Genomic DNA, 19,852 nt, shown 5'->3' with positions numbered 1-19,852 from the left:
ATATATATATATATTGTATTATAATCTTAATAGTGATTTTGTACTCTTTTTCTGAATTGAAGGAAAAGCCGCCGCTCTGCTCCTGAGAATGCAGACATCTTTGCCGAACCTCGTAAAATTTCTTTGTTTCTTTCAGGATTTCCATCGATTCTTGTGTTTTTTTTGCCCTAAAATTCTCAATATAAATTAATATTATTCTCTAATAATAATTAATAAATTTGAATTTCTCTCAACATATGGTACAGATATGGTGCCCCACTGATGTATCACCTATCATGGACAAGTCATTCAATTAACAGGGGAGGATTCATTGTTTGTGCTACACTTCTATGTAAGACTAATCACTAGCATGCTACAGATTTGGCTAGTCCAACTTTAAGTCCTAGCTTCATCAATAACAGTGGCCATATTGATGACTACTCAGAAGTCTTTCAAACATATCAAAAACATAGGTAGTAAATATCTTCTCTTGAACTATTTTAAAATATTTTTTGTGGAGCCACAAATTAGGATGATGGGCTTCTTTTTTTAATGATATATTTTATTAAATATTTTCAAAAAGTAAAATGGGTTTATCTTTAACTAAAGCTTTATTATTAGATGAATAATTTGATTTCAGTAGAACGTTGAAGTTGGTCCTTATAAATTTTTTTATTTTAAAATAAAAGAAAGGTTTATAATTAGAAGTAAATATTTCATGATCATAAAATATATTTATAAATAATTTATAATTTTTTTAATTACTAAAAAGATTTTAAATTTGTACAACTAAATTAAATAATTATAAGAATTTAAAATAAAAAAAAAATTATGCTATGTTACTAAATTATATTTTTCATTTAAATTATTTATTGTATTTATATTAACAATAAAATAAACTACAATATTTAAAATTTAGCATTCAAATCATGACTTTAAATTAAAATGAATTTATAGGTCTAAAGAATTATAAAGCTCTCAGTCAAAATTGCTAGCACAAATATCAAAGCAATCAAATGGCTGAGGACGACAACCGGGGGATTGAAACGACATGCTAAAGGAGCATGGTTCGAACCGGCCATTCGATGACCGAACACTCTATCAGGTCGGCAGACCCAAGCGGTCGAGGGACTCAATTAACGGATCACACTTACGGTCTTTGCTACCCAAACGTCTTTTAAAGGCGTCCAATCACAACTAGTCGATCAACCGACTTTGCCTAGATAGAATCAATCACCTCCCAACTGATCGACTTGATCAACCGAATTAAAATATATCGATCTGTTAATGACCATTGAATTGTGCTTAAATGACAACACAAATCTTATATTTTATTAGTGCATTAATTGCATGAAGGACATTTTTCATAATTGTTCCATTCTTTCTATAATTATACCAAAAGGCGCCTTATAAATGAAAGGTCCAAAGATGACTAAAGAGACTTTCCCCTTCGACAGCTCTCCTCATAATTCTTTGTCGGTTCTACTCTCTCTTATTCTCCTTCTCTTGGCCGCAATTCTCGATGCATGTTTTATCTGAAGGCAATTTAGCATTCAATACTCTGCTCATCGATTGATTTCATTATAGATGTCAAAAATAAATGGATGTCATTAAAGCATCTAGCTCCCAGCCTCCACATCTTTTCTAAAGCAAGACTAACATTCACAATCATCAAACCAAAATTATTTGTCTTAACTAATATTGACAATCTTTATCAATTGATTATCTTTGCTAGTGACTAACTAGCACTTATGCCTACCACTCATTAATGCTTCCACAGTATTTTTAACTAGGCTAATGAGAGGTCGATCCAAGAAGCTATAAATTGTAAGCACGCATTCTCTAATTAAAAGGAAAAAAAAAAAAAACTTCTGTAATCTTTAATAATATAGTATATTAGTTTAGTTGGTTCTAGCAATATAGTTTCTTTTTTTTCTAAGGGTCTCTTTGGAGCGGTTGTAGCTTATTAAACAATAGCTGTGAAGCTAATGAATAACAATGTGATGTTCAAAGAGTTCGTTGGTCATTTTAAGTCAGACTGCAGCTAGAAAACTACCACTGTACACAACTAGGAGTGGTGGAAAAACACATATTTCAATAGGAGCTTTTTGAAAATGTTGTCAAAATACAAATTATTTTAACAGATAAAACTGTGGTACGGTGTCGAACCACCGCTCTAAACAGATCCTAAGTTTTCACTTACAGAACCACCGCTCCAAAAGGACCCTAAGTTTTCACTTACAATTTTATGCATCTCTTAAAGAGCCTTTTATTTTGTATGTGCGCAAATCATTGCACAAAACTAATATACAAAATAATTATTCTAACCTTATAAGTTTCTGTGCAACACAATAATCTTATAGTAGAATATATATAAATCATGAGTCATACTTATAATATATAAATGATGAATGATTTTATTTTTATGTTGAATTCTAGTATATTTAATGTTGAATTCTTTTAGGATATAGGGTCTTGTACTGCCTATGGGCTCTACGGGTATAATGAGTCAAGTCTAGCTCGAGCGTCTCTCAGCTTGAGCTTGAGCTTAATTATTTAATTAAGTCAAGCTCGAGCTCAAGCGTCTCTCAGCTTGAGCTTGAGCTAAATTATTTAATTAAATTCAAGCTCGAGCTCAAGCTTAAGAGTTCAAGCACACTCAAGAGCCGACTTGTTTATTATGAAAGAGAGAAAGTATATTAATTCGAGTTTTTGTTATAATAACATGATAAATTGATTGAACAATTAAGAGAATAATAATAAATCACTTGATATAAAATATTAAAAATTATTTTTTGTTAACATTATTTTTATTATTTAAAAGTAAAATATTGAATTTTAAAATAATTTGAGTATATTTTATATTAATTAATTTTAAATGACCTCGTTCACGAGCTAATTAGAGTTAGAGAGAGAGAGAGAGAGAGAGAGAGAGAGAGAGAGAGAGAGAGAGAGATAGAGATACATAGGGATTCCCCAAAGAGAATCTGACCAAATATAATCTGCTTCACCTTTCATTAGCTTATAGGTTTCCTAATTTAGATTCAGCTCTATAATATTCAAAATTCAATCTGGGCTAAATCAGATATTATATAATAAATACAAAATTAATTTTAAAATAGTTTAATGATATAATAACTATATACTAATAATATTTACCAAATCAATATGTAATATATTAAATCAGGATATTTAATTTTTGAACATTTTGGGTATGATTTAAAATTAAAATTTTGAGATATGAAATTTTAATTATTTTTTTTATTTTCTACTTTAAATCTTTTATTGTTAGCCATCTAATTAAAAACAAAAGAAATATATATATATATATATATACTAGTCTGCCAGTTTCATCACTAGCAGATTATGTGCTAGAAACATGAGTTGACATGGAAAGAAAAAAATGTTAATTGGAGCGGGACAGAGAAAAGGAGACAGTTGCTGTTAGGTGGAAAAGACCGGCCATTGTAGCCATCAGGCAATAAAGTTGGTACGAAAAATGGGAACATTTACACAGGTGAAGAAAACAACACACACACGCTTCCGTTTTTCACTAAACACCAGTCTTTGCTTTGTTACATCAATCGCTTTTAACAGGATTTCCTTTTCAAAAAAAAAAAACTATTTTCTTACAAAGTTTGAAAATGAAATTTGAAAATTTCTATTATCAATTATAATATTAATGCAATATGGGCATTTACAGTTGAAACTAAAGACCTGTAAGTCATACAGAGAAATTATTTTGTACGCGATCTCCACCACTGATCACCGTGATCAAAATTTTTTTTAAAAAAAAAACTTAAAAATGAGGCCCACCGAAAAACTTTTTTGAGGTGATCGATGGCGGAGATCGGACACCGCATGCATCTCTGCATGCGGTGTTTGTATGGAATATATATATATTATTTTTTTCCTCTTGTGGAAATAAGGAGCATATTAGAAAAATATGAACGAATTACTGATTTATTGTCAATCGATACATCGGTGCACATCTAGTAGTATAATAGTGTATACATTTAAAATCATTGTCATCAAAAACTATGATGCTTATTATCTCCACCAAGATTAATATCAACTTTTCTAGTCTCCAATATCTCCTAATGCAAGATGAATGGTTAAATAAATCATTGATCGTCTCTTAATGATAGCTATAATGCTCAAGCCTCCTATTTCCATCTTCTATAAATTCATCAATTATATCATCTTAAAAAATTTAATAACTATGACAAAGTGCATCCTTTTATAATCTACAACTCACATTACCGAAATCATTTTAATCGAACAAGTATTTCTTCTTATTTTTTAATCAGCTTATAACTAAGGTAATGAATAGCAAGCATGAATTCCAAAAGGAATTATTAAGGAATAACTATTATTCTTAAATGTCCATAGTTAAGCCTAACATTCATGTTCTAAGCTATTATTCTTAATCATTCCAAACATGCCCTTGTAGTTCATGCAAATTCCAAAAGCCCCATACAACTTACTTGTGGTGCATCACTTTATTCAATATGGAATATTTCATGGTAATACTTTTGATCATAGTGCTAAAAAAATAAAAACAAATAAATAATAATTGAGGATTCAATCATGAAAGGAGCCATTCATTGTTGCTAGTGGGGTAGGACAAGGGGACACAAAGGGGACAAGGTTTGAAGTAAAAATGTTAGGATTGCACTGTTGAAGAAGCAAAGAGGGAATGGACTCCAACTCTAAATCTTAGCTTTGCCCACCAATAATTTTTTTCAGAAAGGAAACTAAGTGGCTCCCACTCTCTCCCTTCTTCCCCTTCTTCTTAAAAAAGGAGGAAACTAATGAGGAAAAAAGAAAGGGAAAGGGAGACCGATGGACCTCAGCATTACTGAAGCAAGCAGACAAGCTCATGTGCAGAAGGCCATGCTTAAAGCGACCCATTTGTCTCATCTAAAGACACGGTCGGCCCACCACCTTTGGTTTTGACTGTGACAAGCATCAATCAATAGATAGGCCGTCTAGCCCGGCCCATTTAACCTTTATAGTTTTGAAGGTTTTAGTGACAGTTTCTGTTATATTTTTTATTTTTTTCATCACATAATTTCTGTTTTTAGGGTGTTAGATGGAAGTAATTATTGAAGTGGGCCACAAGGTTGGAGCTTTCTTAGCTTTCTTTGATATTGATTGAATTGCAACTTGAACTGCAAAAATCACCGAAAGCAACACATGCTTGAAAAGACTCATATATTTTTATCATAAAATATATGTTTTTGAGTGTTTAATCCAAATTAGACTTGATATTTATGGGATTTTAATCCTTTGGGTACCTTTGTGACCTGAAATTGTCCCGACCTGACTTAAAATATTTAATGAGTTAAAAAGTTAACCCGAAATTGACCCATATTCAATCTGACAGATCAAAATCCGACCCACAAAACCTATTTATTTATTATTCAATCTGACCTAAATAAACTTTTAAGTTCGGGCTGATGGGTCCGATTTGAATTTATTTTGGGTTGACGAGCTAGGCTTTGGTTCAGTTTAGAGTTGAGGTCAACCCAAATCCGACTCGAGAAATTGATCAAGTCAAACCAAATTCAAATTTTTTTTTGTCTGATTCGAGTCGAGTTGACGTTCACGAGTCAATTTTGATACCCTTATACTAAATACGTTTACCATGAATGAGGGACAGTTGTGACTTTCAAGAGGGGAAAGTTGTGACTTTTAGAAGCTGAATGATTTTCTTTTATAAATAAATAATAATTAAAAAAAAGTAAGGAAAATGTTTGATGAAGTGGCTAATTATGGTTCAAACATTATAATTTTTATCCTCATTGATTTTTATTTACCATATTTAAGCCAAATTTCAAAATATATTTTTTAAATAAATGGATTAATTACAATTATTATTATTTTCTGATCCAAAATTATTAAAATATTTTGGCACGTGTACTTCGAGCAATAAATAAAAAAAGTATAAGATTAGTCTATTTATAGAAAACAACAGAAGTCTTGAAATTGTGGTGGCAGATTGCCACATGAACACGTTACTTGTAATATTGCATGGTATGAGATGAGGGACTAATAATTTTCATGTTCGATAGGGCGATACATGAGCCCCGGTTAAGGCTGATTATAAACTTCATAAATTTTATTTTATGAGAAAATAAATAGTACAATTATACTAATTATTTTATTTGACAAGACTTCTTAAATTAGAAAATAAAGAACATTAATTTTAATTTGCTCAAATAAAAATTATTTGTGTTAAAATTAAGTAGCTCAATAATTTACTCATTAATCTACACGATGATGATAATTGATTCACAGTACTTATGAGCATCAAAATAATTTTAAGAAATGGATCGGACATTGAACTACTAGAGGGATTTAAGGTTCAAAAATTCTGATAAAATAAATATTAAAATGATTTTAATTCAAAAATACAATAATAATAAATATCAAAATGTACTTTCATTTTTGGCATCCAATAAAAAATTCAGAAGCATAGTTATCATTTAAAAGAATATATAAATACATATTTATATTAAAATGGTGATGAAGATAAGATGCTCCTGAATATCATCAAACTCAGCATTTTTATGACAATAACTAGTGGAATATAGTAAGCTCTCAATGCTTGTGAAGAGATACTACGGCATAGTCTGATCGAATGAAAGAAACACGAAAATGAAAAACTTGAGACAATTCAGTTCAAAATAGGAAAAAGAAACTAACTAATCCATAATGGCTGCTATATAATAACCTAATTGTTTATTGAGCCTGTAGCATATGAATGGCATGATAATTGAATAGAAACAATGGAATAAAAACAAATTAGCTCATCTGGTTAGACGCTGAGAATGGCAATAACTGATAAAAGCTCCCTAAATTACCATGCTTTCTAGAAGCTCTTTGGAGAGGCCTCCTTTTCATTCTCCATAAATGATCAATTTCACTGTAACATTTTAGAAAGTTGCTGTCTTTGTCAACAGCATCTACAATCTCTCCTTCCAAACAGGAGCCAAACTTACCAGTCTGTTTCCTCCGCTTAGATTCATGGCAAGCAGGAGTTTGAGGTTCTCCATCATTTCTTGTTCTGCAAATTATAATAAAAAAGTCGAACAGGCTTTGGGAAAAAAAATTGTAATGAAACGCTTGCATTAAATTGAAAATTAATACGATGATCAAATTGACCCTTAGGATGGCTTCTCAAGGTAAGTATATCAACAATGACTATTCAAGAAAAGTGGATTTTTTTTTTTTTTTGGATTGGATTTGTGATGCCAAAAGGCCTCTCAAGAAAGTAAAGTTCGCACTTTTAAATCAAGCACAAAAGCAAATTTTTTTTTAATCATTTTGAAGAGAAGAAATCACTTTTAGATAACAGGAAGCTAGTAGAATAACTTGGAAGAAAAAAAAAATCACTAGAATAGCAATAAAGTCATAGTTTTTACCGATACCGTACCTTTCTTCATGATATACGGGACGGGGAAAAGAGACTAATTTTCCATTTAATGGCTTGCAAGCTGGACAAAGAAAAGCCTTGCGAGGTGCTTCGTGCAACTTAAGGCAATCAAAATGGTACCACTCATCACAATGGTCACAAGCAATCATGGGTCTACGGTCATCAGGCTTCCGACATATACAGTAAAGTATGCTACGGGTTCTCAATAACTGCATTAATTCAAACATATTAGCAAAGAGACTAAAATATTGGACAAGCTGCATTTAGTATGGGTGCAGCGACAGACTACCTTCATCTCCTCGTCAAAATGGACGGGCAAACTTTCTCCTTCGATCATCAGTTCGAAGACCCGACTCAATGCAAGTTCTCCTAAATCAGACACAGCCTACATCAAGTCAAAAAAAGTAGAGTAAGCCAACGCTTAAATGCAGATACTGATTGGGCAACTTGAAATAAGTTAGTTAGCAATTTGGCTAGGTTAAAATTCAAGCCGAACTTTCAAAGGCAAGATGTAGCAGCAGTTGAAAATTTTTTGGAAAGCCTTTGCTTGCTAAATTGGCCAAATATATATATGAGAAATTTTCTCTTATACGATGAATAATTATTCTTCTCAAAAGTCTATTCTAGTACCTAAAGCTTTAAAAATCTTCAAAAATAAGATTATATCGTCGATTATGATCTTCAGCACAAAATATGAATTGGCTTTCAACAATTTTTATGACAATTTAAGCATTCATCAAATGTGTCAAAAATGCAAGGAACATCAATTGAAATATAAAACCCTTTAAAAAATTATGTTTTCCTTGTATGTTTCACCAATCAAAATCAACCCATTTATACAACAAATCAATGCCTGCTTATCCGATGTGGGATTATTTGGAAGTCATTTATCTTATCATACAATCAAAGAAAACTATTGGAAATATTGATATGCATTCAATTGGTAGCTAAACTACTATGAGCAACCATAGATTGCTCCTTGCTTCTGAAAGTAACCAGGTTTCCCGTTGGAGTATTATGTAATTATTCCTTTTTAAAATCTACATCCATGAATACCTCAATACTCATTTTTTTCCTAATCCTGAAAAAAACCTTTAACCAACTTCAGACCAACTGTCTCAAAGATCTTTTACACACTTTCTATGTTCCACATATAGAGAAGGCATGTATTTGTCCTATTGGATTACTATCCTGATAACAAAGGCAATATCTAAACTCATTTAATATGGTATCTCCCAACAAATTAATGGTATCTCTCCTTGCCTTTAGGAGCAACATCTTCTATCATGTTAAGCTTAACGTTTTAACTTAATAGGTTCGCTAAGTTACAGTTTATATGTTTCATTCAATAGATTGAATATTTCCACTAAAAAACTTAAATGCCATTCTTTTTTTTAGCTACTTCCACTGCTAGGAAAAACTTAATTTATGATTGATCCTTAATTTCAAACCAATTTTTACATGTTAATTTTTCAATTGCTTTTCTTCAGTGACATCAGCAATAAGGATAATAGCATCAACTTACATGCTGATAATAAATTTGTACTTCTCTTTCAATCACATGTATACTTGAGAAATTGGATCAGATTGAATTGTACTTGAATGTATCTGATGCCTCCTTATTTTCTCTATGAAACGTTCAGACCAAGCAATGTGTGATTGATTTAATCCATAGAGGGACAGTTTCTCTAAAGTCAGGCGGGAGGTCAATGTATGCCTCTTCATCGAATTGATAATTAAGAAATGTATTCTTAACATCCAGTTGGTATATTCTTAATAGGCTTGTAAATCCTTTTTTTTTCTTAAATGCTCGTAATTCTCCTCATGGCCCAAAATCTCATGTTAAAGGCATAACCTACAAGATTGTTTCAAAAGGTGGTGTCTTGAAGAGGTCATGTTAAGAAGGGAAGGGTATGGAAAATTTGGAATGCGTCAGAAAAATATATTTACCTAAAGACAGTTAATGGAAGATGAGGCTTCTCAGAGCACTCATGACTCTGTCTAATGATCAAGATCCACCTCTTGGTTCAATATCTTATGCTAATGCATGACCTACAAGATCTTATGTTAGTGCATGACTAACAGACGGTGTGACTCAAAAAAGATTATGTTGTGAAGAATGAATATTGAAGGTTTGGAGACCTTCAAAAAAAGTTACCGAAAGATGCTAAAAAGGTATTGATTTTTTCTCCTCTTGGGAGGAACATCACATATCTTGATCTGGTTAGATTTTGATGTAATGAGCTTCAAAGCAAAAATTAAAATACACCATTCTTATTAGCATCCTTAAAACTACTATCACACATGATTTAAAAAATTGCTAAAATTTTTAAATCATCAATAAAAGAAATCAAAATTTTCACAATGGATTGATCCGATTGGATGTGAAGATGATTTTGCACGGTTGATGGCCTAAAGTTACCAATATAACCTACGAAAGTATGTACAGTGAAAATACAAAAAATTCGCAATAAAAAAGGTAACAATTCTTAAGTAGGAAAAATCAATTATTAGTATCAATGTAAAAATATTCAATGGTTTTCAAAATTTAATTTGCACACGGAAATTAATTTATGAATGCTACAATTTAGCAAAAATCTAGTTCAAACCATGAAAATAAAATTTGGCACATATCACAGTAGAGAAAATCAGGCATAACACGAAAACCAATGACTTAAAAAATAACGATAACATTATAGAAATCACCAGAAGAAAGCAAGATGATGCACACTCATAAAAAAAGAATTATCATACCAACATCTATGTAGTATTAAATGAATACAAATCCAACCAGAACACATAAAATTTAAATGGTCAATATGATCTACACCTCCAGAATCCGCAGGGTTCTATTTATAGGTCACAAAGGACTCACAAAAAGAAACATCTCTGAGAACTTAGGTTCCCTCAAGACAACAAAGAAAAATAATAGATGAGTGATGACACCAAAACAGAACAGACAAATCCAATATCTAAGAGGCAGTAGCAGCGAGATTTGCAGGATAGCAGAAACAACACAATTATAATAGAAATTAGCAGTAACATAGGTGTAGTAGAATATCCGAGGCAACATGGTTGTAGTAACAAGAAACTATCGGATGAATAGATGATACTAGAGAGTAAAAAGTGAAGGTAGCAACAATAGCAAAAAACTTTATAATGAGGGTAGGAGAACAGGAATCAAATGAGTGCAAGAAAAAGACACATCAATAAGTAGTGAATAACCGAGACAGCGACACCAAGATATACAAAGCAGGAAGTAGAGCAATGGTTAGTAAGACAAGGAAACCAATAACATGGCACAATATTCAAAATGTTAGTATCCTTCCAACTCTTCTCATCACAACAACTATGGAATTGAATCTAAACTCTAAATTTATTAGCATATGGGCTGAGTTGAAACCTTGTAGTAATGTATTAAACCTAAAATACAGAGACTTTCATATGGCCTGGAATCAAATACATGAATTATTTATATATCTTGCATGAAGTGGGCATGTACATTTAAGTACTACAAAATCATAAATCTCGTTTTAACTCCATTTCTCCCTAAAACTGAGATTTAATAAATCCAAGAGTTCGGTTGATTTAGACAATGTAGTGAACATGATTGCACAAAGGGGGAGAAAGATGATAGAAAGAATACAGTTAGCAAGGTGCTCGACATGACTTTCAATGCTTTCAAGTAAGAGAGGGTAAAATATGAGTCTCAGACACATTGGAACTCAAGACCTCTCATCTCCTTCATATGCCATTATTACACCGATGACTTTTAGGAAGGTTCCTATTGTGACCAATCGTGACTTCTCCGGCAACGAAAGATGAGGGATAGGTAGAAAAATTAATTAAAATATTATTAATAAAATTGATAAAAATATTAGGCATAAATATATTACATAAAAGCATAAATCAGCTATACAAATTATCATGAGAAAAAAAATATATTATTTCTTATTAATTGTAATTGCATTAAAGGTATTTTTATTTAACTAAATAAATTACGAGTTAATGACTTCCTCACAATTTAGTTTTTCAATATTCACCAACTTAATAAAAATATCTGCAGTATTCTGAGATATGTATATCTTCTCCAAAAATAACTATCTTCCAGAAGAGAACGAATACAATGATATCTCAGCCAAACATATTTTATCATGGCATGAAAAATGCATTCTTAACTAAATGAATAACACTCATACTCTCACAATGAAGCTTTCCAATCCATGGCCTTTTGCTCAATCCTGTCATAAAGATCTGCAATCAAATCATCTCCTTGCTAGTCTTAGCGATAACAATGTATTTGTCTTATGCAGTTAAAAGTGGAACAATTTTTTGTAGCCTAAAAACCCATATCACTACTATATTCTCCAAAGTGAAGATACACCTGGCTGTGTACTTCTACTAAATGTATCGCCTAACATATTTGAATCTACATATCCCCTGTAGATCAATCATTGCACTTCCAATATAAAGTGCTTTGTTGAAGGTTCCCCTCAAGAATCCGATAATCTACTTAACCTCCTCCAAATGATGTTTGATTGGATTACTCTAACCACTCACACTGGAAGTGAAATCTCTGATCTTGTACATATCGCCACATACATAACACTTCTAATAGCTAAAACATAGAGAGTTCTTCTCATGTTTGTTTGCACTGCATTAAACTTAGGTGATGGTCCCTTAGATGGCTTGAAGTAACTACATAAGAGGGGTACACACTGGTTTTGCCTCACTTATGTTGAATCTGTGTAGGGCTTCTCAACATATTCTGCCTTAAAAAACCTCATCGTATCTACACTCTTGTCCCTATTGATTCTCATATCGAGGACTTTTTTGGTTGACTTAAATTTTTCTCTTAAACTCCCTTAATAATTGCCCATTCAAGTTACTGATCTTCTCCATATCTGCCCCAATAATTAACATATAATCCACATAAGAAAAACAATATATAGCAATTAACAAAATTTTTTATAAAGAAACAGTGGTCTATCTGACACTTCATGCACCCATTGTTTGACATGAACCTGTCAAACCTCATATATCACCGCCTTGGGACCTGCTTCAAACCATAAAGGCTATTCTTCAAACTGTAGACCATGTCTTTTTTCTCCGGAACCTCAAAACCCTGTGATAACACCATATACAATTCCTCTTCCAAATCACCATATAAGAAGACTTTTTACTTCCAACTGTTCCAGATGTAAATCTTCCTCTAATACCAATCGCAAGAAATCTAACAGTTGTCATCTTTACTAGAGGAAAAAATATCTCAGTGTAGTTCACTCCATTTTGTTGAAACTGTTTCACAGGTCTTGTGCTATAGCGTATGCTACCATCTGACTTTTTTTAGCCTGTAAACCTACTTATTGTGCAATGCTTTTTTTCCATAAGATAATTTTGTGAAATCTCAAGCCTGATTTAACCTCAATGACTACATCTTGTTATCCATGACTAATTCTCATTCCTTTGAATCTTCAATTTAAATGGCATCATCATAGCACTAGTTCACCACCATCAGTTAGCAAAAGATAGTATAATGAAGGCAAATACCTCTGTATTGGTCATGTCACTCTGTTAGACTTCCTGAATTCAATAGCAGGTGTCTGACGAACTTCCTGTCATTCATCAGGTTGAGCACATTTCCTTCTCCATTTTCCTGATCAATGTTACCTTATATATCAATATATTTGGACAACTCTTCAAAAGTAGCCAACGGACAATCCTAAGTTATATTCCTATCCTTGTACATCTTCATTTCATTAAATATCATATCAGTGCTCCCGATGAACTAATTCTGATAATCTCATAATATTTACCCAAATTCATCTTTATATCCAATGAAATGGCACTTGATATATTTTAATTCAAGTTTACTTTTATATTTTACATCAACAAGAACATATGTTGAACAATCAAATACCTTCAAATAAGATAGATTTAACTTCTTGTTAGCTCGTTTATAATGTAAGCTTAAAAAAATTGTATTTAGCTTGCTTACTTAGCAAATAATTTGAATATGAGCTACTTAACAAGAAAACACGAGCTAATTTGACAACCCTAAATAAAAGTAAAATAGTGAGAAGCACCAATGAACTGAACTAGAGTAGGACACATACATCAGTATGCACTAACTCCAACTTCTTGGACTTCATTATTGACCCACTTTTAGAGAAAAAATCTTAAATCCTGAAGCGTTTCTTAGAAAGTGGGGACTTCATACCTTTCTTGTTTATTTGACAAATCCTGCAGTGTCAATGACTTGCATCAACTTTTATTCTATTCACATCATTGACTCGGATCTCATTAATCAGGCAAAAATGCCTTCAATGTTGCCCCCGACCCATCACCATTGCCCCCTTCTACAAATCACCTATGAAAGTAAACATGTATCCTAACCTTGATAGTTGGCTCACCGACATCAAATTTCTCTTCAAACATAAAAAATTTCAACTTCAAGATTGTTCAATTTGACAACCTAATATTAAAATTATCCTTTCCTACAATGTTGCAGGTCTTATTATCTCACAAATATATTTTCTTTAGATCACTATGACTGTAATTTAAATCTTTTTGTTTGGACTGACAGTAAAAGAGGCACCTGAAACTATTATCTAAGACTAGTACTATTTAGGGATAGAACTAGAAAATCGCGTTGGATTTCTTCTGTGGAGATATTTGTAAGGAAATTTTTGTCTAGGCCTCCACCACGAACCTTCTTCAGAGTTATATAGTTCTTTTTGAAATGATATTTCTTCTCCCACTTCCAACATTCACCTATGTCAAAATTTCAACCACCAAACTTGAATTTGTCTCTGCTTGTGTTCCTATCTAGATTATTTCCGTTGTTATCAACATTAAGTGCAGGATTTGAAGTTTTATCATTCGCCTTCTTGCGAATTTCTTCATTGAGCACAAGCCATATGATATTATCAAAGTTTAATTTTATATTACCTAAAGAGTTACTGACAAATACATCCCAAATTCTAGCAATGAAGATAAAATTAACACGCTGTGACATCGTCATTAAACTTGATGCCCACATAACATAATTGATTTGTTACAATGTTGAAATTATTCAAAATTTCAACCACCAAACTCTTTTCCACTGTCTTCATGTTGAATAATCACATTGTCCAAAAAACTTTATTTGAAGCTGAAGGCATCCCATACATCTTCATCAGTGCTACCATGAGAAGTATCATAGTTTTCATACTAACAATGTTCAAAGAAACAGATGATAAAAGTAAAAGGTGTATCAAACCTAATGCAATTTGATGAAGCATTTCCCATTCTTTCAGAGTCATAAATTCAGACTTTTTGGTTAGACCTTTTAGTGGCAAATACAATTTTCTTTGCTATAGCAAATATTCAACTTACATTTTCTAGAATGCAAAGTTCAAACCATTGAACTTATCCACATTGTGACTCGCTTTGTCGATCATTGCTCCCGCTCAAACCAAAGATCCTTAGAAAACCCCGCTCTGATACAACTTCAAGGACAGAGAAACCGAATTTCGATCGATTCACAACCAATCACATCGTGGAAAAACATACCAATACGAGAGATCCAAAATAAAAATTGAACAGAAGTGCACAACACAACAAATCCAGAAAAGCGCTCAAGATTTAACATGGAAAAACCGAAGAACGAGAAAAAAATCAATGAGCCACACCACACCAGAAATGTCACTATGAAATAGATTACACCACACTCTGAGTTACTCTCTATAAACCTAGAACTCACGAGCACTCTATTGATAGCATAAGAGCAAATCACAGATATCCAAAACAGAACTCGCTGCAGCGCTTGCTCTGTCCCGTCGTGTTACACGCATTGCTGAAAGATATATTTTTCGTATAGAAGTTGAGGACTTAAATCCCAATCAAAAGAGAAACTACTCCAGGGCGCTAGATCGCCCAACCAGGGCACCGAGTTTCTGATGCTCTATTTCCTAATGCTCGGTTCACAGGGTGCCTGAGCACCCCTATTAGCATCGAGGTTGCGTGCTGGGGCGCCCAATGGGGCGCTGAAATGCCCAGGGTGCTTTTATTGTTGTGTTATTAGGCTCCACACACTAACACACAACGACACCAAACGCATAGTAAATGACATGTGCTCACAACTTATTTATTTATTATAGATATTGAATACCTTACAAGTATATTGTCTAATGTACAGAGCTGAATGAAATGATTATTATAACTATAGATTATTATAATATGATTGCATATGCATGTAGACCATTATAAAGTTCATCTCCTTATGGTAGGTACTCATGCATGTAAATTAAAAAATGATATTGATATTGAAGTATATTAACTGATAGGACTTAGGGTCCGTTTGGGGCAGCTTATTTGGTGAGGTGGCGTTTTTGAAAACGCACCTGACCAGTTTGGGTAAACTGCGTTTTAGCAGTTTATGCGTTTTCAAAAAGCTGAAAACAGTGTTTTCACACCGCTTGGCAGCTTTCTGGCAGCGATCTGACTTTTCCAAAAAAAAAAAAAATTTTAATAGCCACCGCACCTAGCTTATCAGCATATTATTTTTAATCAGTTTATCAACAGATTATTCAATAAGCTGCAGCTGCCCCAAAGAGACGCTTAGCCAGTGCTCCTATGACGATTATAATTAATAAAACATAGATAAAGATAAATTATTTACTGTACTACTGAAATATCTAAAACTATTGAATAGCCATAATTCACTACTTAAATAACAATTTCTTCTTTTATACTGATTAGATATTTAACTAGTATGCAAGTTTTTTTCTCTTTCATTACATTACTATAGTTCGAGATATAAGCATTTACTGCTTATTGACAGCTCATTGTGTTTTGAATTACATTTTCAGGTTTAGAGTTTTATTTAGAAGACAAGTCTTTGAATTTCCCATCTCTCTCTCTCTCTCTCTCTCTCTCTCTCTCTCTCTCTCTCTCTCTCTCTCTCTCTCTCTCTCTCCGGCATCATTCAGTTTCCTTATTCCACTACTATATAGTAAACCGTAGGCTATAAAAAATAAAAGTTATGTTTTACAACCTTCTTTGTTGAGTCTAACCATTGCAAACAAGCCTGTTTTACTTTAGCTATTTCCAACATGAAATGATCTTGATGTGTTATTCCCATCTCTAGACCCTGCAATAACAGCATTAGAAACAGTCATTCCATAACAATCGCAATTTCATGATCAGTAATGTACAGCAAACATTTCCATTAAAATTAGGACTTAAGAAAATACTAGCGCGCAACATAAAGGATGGCATTAAACAACTATACGGAACTATAATTTAAATTAATCAAAAAAATACAGGTTAAAAGTTTAGCAACTTTCATACATGATATCTATCACTCAAAGTAGAATTTAATATGCAATACAAATGTAATCTTAACACAAATTTGGAACTGCTTTTTTGATAGAAAATGGTTAATCTTTCGTAAGAACATGGTTAAGAGCATGTTAAGAATCCAATGACTCCCCAGTTTAGAAACTTTTATTCCATAACAATCGTAATTTCATGATCAGTAATGTACAGCAAACATTTCCAAAAAAATTTGGACTTAAAAAAATACTAGCGCAACATAAAGTATGGCATTAAACAACTATACGGCACTTTAATTTAAATTAATCAAAAAATACAAGTTAAAAGTTTATTTAGCAACTTTCATACACGATATCTATCACTCAAAGTTGAATTTAATACGCAATACAAATGAAATCTTAACACAAATTTGAAACTGCTTTTTTGATAATGGTTAATCTTTCATAAGAACAAGGTTAACAGCACGTTAAGAACCCAAGGATTCCCCAGTTTAATGTTTACACCTACCTCTTTTTCTATATGTTTAACATGCTGCATGGTTGTTTTTTTCGCTCCACTCAGTAACGTCTTCACTCTGACATTCCACGCATGTCTAGACAAGGCAGTTTGAAGCTTGTGACAACCATCGTGATCATACAATCCGGCAACTAAAGTTACCTGTAAAAATGATCCCAACATTAGCTTCAAAAGATGAACAGATCTGCCACAGCTGAGTAGGCAGACCATAACAGAACCATAAAAAGAATTAGTACAAAAGATAATAATACGCATGCCATGTTTGAAACAGCAGGGTAAATTACCTTTAAAGCGCATACAAGGTATTCCGAGACGACATTGAAATCCTTATAATGAGTATTTGCATGATCTACCACCCAAGATAAATTGGACTGGCACTCACTAGCAAGTTTAACAATTTCTTGCCCCAAAGTTACCTCTTCAATCCTATTAAACAATTACTTACAAAAATTAAGTTGAATGGAAACTAAAATTAAGCAAATTAATAAAATTGGTACATTTCAAAATCCGGCAAAGCTGAAACTAAGACATGGTGTGTGATGCAAGACTACAGAGATTCTGTGATACTTAGCATCCAATCCTTGTAATAATATGAAATAAAATTATGTGAATGAAGAACATATCATTCTCTGGCACATACAACTTCGTAAGAAAAGAAGTATAGTGAATATTTTTTCATCAAGTTTATTTAGCAAGGATTACCAAATCTGTACAGAGTCAACTTCAGACTGTGTTTCTCCCCATAAAATCAGTTGATCCAAGTCATTTTAAAGATTAATAGCAAGATGAATAATAAATTTCAATAAAAGTCAGCTCAAAGTGCTGTTTAAATGTGGTTGCTTGTGTGAAGCTATCCTAGTCTTAATTTAAGTTATAGCCCGTAAGATGAACTTTCGGATCCAAAAGATGCAATTAATATATGAGAAAAAGAAGTATAATCCATCTTACATAAAGCCCTCTGTAACAGAAATTGGTACGTTTGAGGACTAGGAGATCTTTAACGAGATATGATAAAAACAAGACCATCACTCTGGACATGAGGAGGAAGGGACTACTTAATGTTTAAAATGCTTTAACGCATAATCATATGTTTTTCTAACCAATCAAAACCAAGAATTCTATGTGGAATCTTGGAAGGTAGACTGGGAGATACAGGTGACGCAAAGCACTAATATCCAATGTCCAAAATATGAGCATAACATATGCAGAGGATCTATAAGGAAGATTAAGAGAGACATTTTCTTCACAGCCTAAATGAATTTTTTTACCAAACAAGCAACATGCAGATATTTTCTACCACATATCCTGACGCGGGGCTCCTTGAAGGCTGAATTGGAAATGACTGAACCGGCTCAACCAAGGGATGGCAGGGGCCGACCGGTTCCTATCTATGTTTCATACAGTTCCAAATTTGTTGCCTAGCCACAACCCACCATTCTCGTCCTCTTCCTAGAGAGTCGCTTTTGTTTGCATCGTTTTGTTCCTGTTTTATGAGTCACCGTTGTAACCCCTATGAATTTCAACAATAAAATTTTCATTCCACCTCAGCTTAGGTTAACTCTGGTATCATATCCTGTCTCATAAATGACCAAAACAACAAACCAAAAAGGACAAGAAACATAATATTTTCCACCATTAACGAGCTTTCGTAAACTTGAACTTATAATATTATTATCATAATATTCATTACAACATCATTAGGCTATTCATATTTGCTTATAAATCCTACATCAATTCTTTTCAAATGTTCTATAAGGTTTTAACCCTACATAAATTTGTGGGCTCCAAAAATTCATGCTCGGGCTCTCCCAAGAGAATTTTGATGCTATGACTCAATTTTTTAAAAGATATATTAGACACTCATAATAACAAGCATGCCATCGTAAAACATAAAAACACAAATGACAAACTAAAACACAAAATTCAAGACATAAACTGAAGTAAAGCTCTAGCTTATGTGTCATTATCCCAGGATTGGCAAAAACTCCTCATATTGAGCAATCTCAAACTCTAATTCTTAATGAGAAGCCAACACAGAGACACTGAAAGTGATATAGTCGCTCTAATCCCCAAGTAGGTCAGGTTCGGTGATCTAAGCATCTTCTAACATTATCACGGTTGAAAATGGATCAAGAGGTTTCAACCTCCAATTCTGAAATATATCAATCCACTTGACATCAATTTCTTGAGGAAGAGTGTCTTGAAACTTGGGTTAGAGGCTGCCTATATGCTCCTATAAGACTTGTTGGACATGATAATCAGAATTTGTAAACTTCCTCTTCCAGTGACAGTAGACCTGATACTTTCATGTAACATTGAAGCCAATAAAAGCAAGTGCCTTAGAGGGAACATTTGATGAAAGTTTATCCTTTGATAAAGGTGTATAATGCTCCTTAAAATTAGCACTTCTTACTGAGAGAATTCCAAGTTTCTAATCAACACTCATGGAATTCCAATGGAAGCGTGCTCAGTCCATTTCTTTGATAGATGATGATGGACTTCTTGAATTATTTGACCATTGACTATGGATGGGTCATCAATATTCCACCCCGGGGCTCATAAAATTGAAACAAAATCTGGTTCGCCATATTAAGAAAT

The 19,852-nt window shown here is 32.8% G+C and overlaps 1 protein-coding gene across 1 annotated transcript in view; it reads right to left on the bottom strand.

The window, feature by feature from the left end:
• Window positions 1–6,534: 6,534 nt before the first annotated feature.
• LOC110018573 (lysine-specific demethylase 5B) overlaps window positions 6,535–19,852 on the bottom strand; it is a 119,966-nt gene continuing 106,648 nt past the window's right edge. Inside the window, exons 28-33 of the mRNA XM_020715922.1 lie at window positions 17,539–17,680; window positions 17,246–17,395; window positions 16,458–16,553; window positions 7,710–7,805; window positions 7,421–7,629; window positions 6,535–7,051 (exon numbers count right to left, since the gene is read on the bottom strand). Coding sequence (XP_020571581.1) covers window positions 6,790–7,051; window positions 7,421–7,629; window positions 7,710–7,805; window positions 16,458–16,553; window positions 17,246–17,395; window positions 17,539–17,680 — 955 coding nt within the window. The 3' untranslated portion in view covers window positions 6,535–6,789. The remainder of the gene's footprint in view (window positions 7,052–7,420; window positions 7,630–7,709; window positions 7,806–16,457; window positions 16,554–17,245; window positions 17,396–17,538; window positions 17,681–19,852) is intronic.

This window comes from Phalaenopsis equestris, unplaced genomic scaffold, assembly GCF_001263595.1.
Source record: "Phalaenopsis equestris unplaced genomic scaffold, ASM126359v1 Scaffold000025, whole genome shotgun sequence".
Lineage (NCBI taxonomy): Eukaryota > Viridiplantae > Streptophyta > Magnoliopsida > Asparagales > Orchidaceae > Phalaenopsis > Phalaenopsis equestris.
This window is presented reverse-complemented; position numbering and strand designations above follow the sequence as displayed.